The 4,816-nt window shown below is 46.9% G+C and overlaps 1 protein-coding gene across 1 annotated transcript in view; it reads left to right on the top strand.

Moving 5' to 3' along the window:
* Window positions 1–630: 630 nt before the first annotated feature.
* The window catches only part of XPNPEP1 (X-prolyl aminopeptidase 1), a 38,924-nt gene continuing 34,738 nt past the window's right edge, over window positions 631–4,816 (top strand). Inside the window, exons 1-2 of the mRNA XM_019502778.1 lie at window positions 631–729; window positions 4,182–4,306. Of these exons, the coding sequence (XP_019358323.1) occupies window positions 4,190–4,306 (117 nt within the window). The 5' untranslated portion in view covers window positions 631–729; window positions 4,182–4,189. The remainder of the gene's footprint in view (window positions 730–4,181; window positions 4,307–4,816) is intronic.

Raw genomic sequence — 4,816 nt, 5'->3', positions numbered from 1 at the left:
TCAAAGGGAAAGCCATGTTGAATGACTTCCAGGGAGGAACAGCCTCTGATCTAATGTTCTTCTGCCCAGAAACTCTCTGTGTATAGTTAAGCTTTTGGTACAAACTCACAAAGACGGTTTAAACAAGACTCGGGGAAAATAAAGGTGAAATCCACTGCCGTGCATACAGTATCAAATTGTCAAACGTAATTAAAAGAGATGTGAATCCGTTTGATGCTTACATCTGAGAAATGAGCAAACACCATACTGGATACTAGGAAGTCTTGGGGAAATCTAGTCCTGACTGCTGAATGGCCTTGGGTGTGTTACTTTAACACTGCCTCAGTTTTCCCATCTGCAAAATGGAAAAATAGTACTTTTCAATAGGAACCTTATAGCAGTGAAGAGTATAACATGCCTTGAATGTGCAAAGCTACATATGAGTGGTGAAGATTAAATGACCCTGACTTGTTGGATGAATGCTCTGTCATTGATACCACATGCAATTGCACACCAAGGGATACAGGGTATCAGTAATTCACACAGTCCAGCGTAACATGAGTGCCTTTGCAGCCTCTTATGGTTGGCTAAGGAAGTTTTATGGTGGCCAAAGTCTGCTAGACTTTTAATTTTTGCCCTTTGCTTTCTCAGGCACCAGTGAACTTAATAAGGCAGAGCAAAGGGCTGGATGGTATTTGTGCAATCAAAGGCAAGACGAATCCAGGCTTGGGGAAGGACGACAGAGGGCAGGTAATGTGGGCTCTGGTTATTTGATGGCTTTGAAAATGTCAAGACAGAGGATTATCTTGCACTAGCTAGACAATTACTTTAATTTTGGTATTGCTTGGTTCTAATCACTGAGTGAGCAAATAATGACAGAGAAGCTATTTTAACTTTGTCTGGGGCTATAATTACCGCAGAGGGGAAAGGTCAGCTTTGCTCTTAAAAACACAGGAAGACCAAACAAAGTGACCACCCAAGGATCAGGGGAAAAAATAGCCGCTCTTGCACTACAGCAGTGGTTCTCAATCTTTTAAGACCTAAAGCACCCCTTGATAGACTCGGGGCACCCCCCGGGAAACACCAGCTCTTCGCTTTCGGTTGTTTTTTTGACTATGGAAAAGTAACAGAGCCATTTTTGTGTTGCAAAGAACGCAGGAAGAGCAGCACAGGCCAGACTGTTTTTGATACTCTGGATTCCTGTTGGAAATCTTTGGGTTTATCTTCTGAATCCCGAGCAGGCGTGTGCACACATAAGAGTGCTAATATTGCATGGTACCTCGCGACATCCTTAAAAGGATCGTACAGCACCTCAGGGCCACGTGGCCCCGGGTGAGAATCGCCGCACGGGAGACTGACAGAATTGGACAGGGATCCTTTAGCCTGGTCATTTATTGAGGCGGTCAGTCTTTCAGTAGGGTGCTGTTTGGTTTTTTTTCTTCATCCCATCCCTCCCTCTTGCTTCCTTTTTGTTGTTCCTTACTTATCTGATCCACATTCCCCACAACAGCTTGGGTACATCCTGGGGAAAGGAGGCCCTGGACCAGAAAAACAACTGGCCTCCTTTGATTGTTCCTTCTTTCTCGTGTCCCTGCTTCAGCAGGGAGTGTCAGTGATTAGCTCATTGCATGGGAGGGCAAAGAGCGACCAGAGTAAAGCATGGTCTCAGGTAGCACGCAGCGGTATATGCCCCCAGAAGCCTGCCTGGAGATGACTCTAGTGTGACCTCCTTGTTCTGGGAAGTCGACAGGATTTTTGCCTTTGCTGTTGCTGGGGCTAGATTTCACCTGTGGCATATCAGCATGTGTTCTGCTTTGGTCTTGTCCTGTCTTGTACTCTCAAAATCCACATTTTTAAAGAAAACTGAAGCTCGAAGGCAGGCAGCACCTTACTGTGCTCCCGCTGCTTGGGGCTGTTGTTTAAGATATGTGGATTGGTGCTTAGATCTGGATTCTGTTCCTGAATATTTTACAGCTTTTTTGTCTAATCATGGACAAGTCCCTTCATCCCCCTGTGCCTCTGTAATATTTCATGCCTCCCATGCTCTTGTTTTTCTACATAAACTGTGCTTTTAATATGCACTCTTCCCAGGGACTGGTACACACCTCCCCGCTTATAGTTGGGACTTCCCTTTGCTACTGCAGCCCAAAATATATATACATTTTGGTCTGGGGCTATTAAAATAGTTTACAGGTAGTGAAAAATGATGACAAGTGCTAATTGATCAAATTTTTTGTCCACTCAGTCTATGTAGGCATGAATCATTAGGAAACACAAATGATTGCATTTTTCTGCCCTATATAATTATCAAAACTAGTGGGGGCCAACCTTTTTGGCAGGTGTGCTATGAATTAGCTTGCACCCTGCCTGAGTGACTCTAGTATCCTTCCTCTGCCCTGTCTGCTGCTCTGCAGTCCGCTTGCCGCCCTATATTCCCTTCCTGATCTGCTGCTCTGCTTTCTGCCTCGTCTGCTGCTGTGCTGCCTGTCACCTCCCCAATCTGCCTTGTGCCACAAACACAGGCTGCCCTTGCCACTTATGCCACAGGTTGGCCACTCCGATCTAAACACGATAATACAATGTCTCACATGGCGTGCCCACCAGCTGGTCTCTGAACCATGCTCTGGGAAACTCAAGGACGAAATCCTGGCCTCTGCATCTTCTTTAAGAATGATTAGATTAGATAAAGCTGTTGAAGGTACCCTGTAGAGAGCTGTGCTGCATTGGTCCTGCAGAGAAACACTGGGTCAACCAAGAGGAGATAGAGATGGAAGAGGCCAGTGGAGAAGTCTGAGAGACGCGCAGTGTCTTGGTCTAAGGCCTAGTACCATTCTCATCAAGTGGTCTGACTTGAATAAAATGTATCATCTTATAATTTCTGCATTGGGCCCATAATATTCATGCTCATCACCGGCTTCCCTGGCGTCTCCTGTGCCAGAAAGATCTGGGGTTCACATTGTAAAGAGCTGTTAAAGATTATTGGATGGTAAATCTTGTTTTTAAAAGATCCTTAGCTTCTATCCTTGGATGTTTTTAAGGCTTGACTCAACAAAGCCTAGGCTGGGATGATCTAATTGGGGATGGACCTGCTTTGAGCAGGGAGTTGGACTAGATGTGACCTCCTGAGGTGCCTTCCAGTCCTAATTTTCTATGAAGGCAGAGAATAGATTATGAAAAGCTAGAGTGGGTGCATTGATGGATAAGGTGTCTATTTAATGGTCTTTGCCTTCATCTGTATCTTGATTGGGACTGTTAAGATATCCTTTTTCCCTCCCCTCCCCTCCCCTCCCACTTGAGATGCTGCCTAGCAGCTACCCGTGTTCAGATCAAGGAAAGACTATGCAGGACACTCTCCGTCCGGCTTCCTGGATAAGGTCGTAGGACAGTTCCTCCCACTGCTGGGCTGTGCTCCTGGCTGCTGTATAAACGACATGAAAAATAACATGCAAGTGGTGTATAAAAATCCCCAGAGGATGGTTCTTGTCTGCATCCAGAGAGAACGTCTGGCTGTTTTGTCTAACGTAACCCAGAAATCCACCCACGCATCTATGGAAAATCACTACTGGAGCTCTCATACAGGCTTTAAAAATTGCATCTTTAACTGATCCATTTGGGTGCAGAAACCAGAAAAGAGACAGGGCAGATCAGAACTGGCACTATTTTTGCAGGGCAAGGCAAGGTGAGGACTTTCCTGCCTATGTGATGACCATGGGTAGAGATGCCATGATCAGCAATGGAGCTTGAACCAGAAACCTTCAACACCAAATGCCCAGGCCTCTATCAAATGAGCTAAGAGAGAGCATCTCCTTTGGCTAGGAGAAAGCGCTCAGCTGGCTGGTTGCTGGTGCTGGCTACTGGAAGGTGTGGAGATATCACACTAGGATATTATTACACAGTCACGCCAATATATTACGCAGTCATCCGTATGAGTCACTCACTGATATGGGAAAGCTTTGCACCAAGGTCTGCATGATCTGAACTTAAAGGGTTAAGCCCGAACTCTTGTCCTTAAAATGAATCAGGTGAAATGAGACATGGCAGGGAGCCAGAATCCAGAAGTCATATGGGATGATCCTTCCGTGGTGGACATCCAAGGGAGCTTTACTTCTGACTTGAGTGGGGATATAATCAGGCCCTTTACAAGCAGACAGGCTGTGAGTGCTGGAGAAGTGTTACGAGACTGCCTCTAATTTGTATTGCAGGTGGGAAGATGACCTCAAAGGTTACTACAGAGCTGCTGAAGCAGCTGTGCCAGGTGATGAGGAGCTCGAAGCATATCGCAGAGCCCATCCAGGCCTACATCGTCCCTTCGGGAGATGCCCACCAGGTACAGACAGCAGAGTCGTGGCGATTCGGTCTAGCTGAAATGTAAAAGCCTGTAGATGGTCCTGGTTCTGATTTCTTTTGCTTGCTTTAATCATTCCAGTATAAAAGCCTGGATGAGCTGGGCAGCAGTGTTGAGGGCTGTTGTAGAGATGGTTTGGGGAGGTTTCTTCTGTGTTTATTATTTTGTAGAAACTCAGTGCTGGTGGCTCTGCCAGTAACTCTTGGGCAGAGTTTCTCTGGGAGGTGTATGTTCTCGAAAGGACGGCGTGCCAGAGCAGTGGCTCTTCCCATCCTGGCCCTTGGAGTATGGCTTCTAGTTTCACAAAGACTTTACAGATCTCACATGGAGGAGCTTTGGAGATGACCCGAGGGCAGTGCTTCCCAGATGTTTCCTCAGCATGGCCCCTCACTCCCAACTCACTTCCCCTCCCAGGTGCCCCTCACTCCCAGCCCCCTGGCCTTGCTGGTGCTCCTCACTCCCAATCTGCAGCCCCCCCCCCCCCGGGGCCCC

The sequence above is a fragment of the Gavialis gangeticus genome, unplaced genomic scaffold (genome assembly GCF_001723915.1).
Source record: "Gavialis gangeticus isolate Ggan-Ray unplaced genomic scaffold, GavGan_comp1, whole genome shotgun sequence".
In the NCBI taxonomy this organism is placed as follows: domain Eukaryota; kingdom Metazoa; phylum Chordata; order Crocodylia; family Gavialidae; genus Gavialis; species Gavialis gangeticus.
This window is presented reverse-complemented; position numbering and strand designations above follow the sequence as displayed.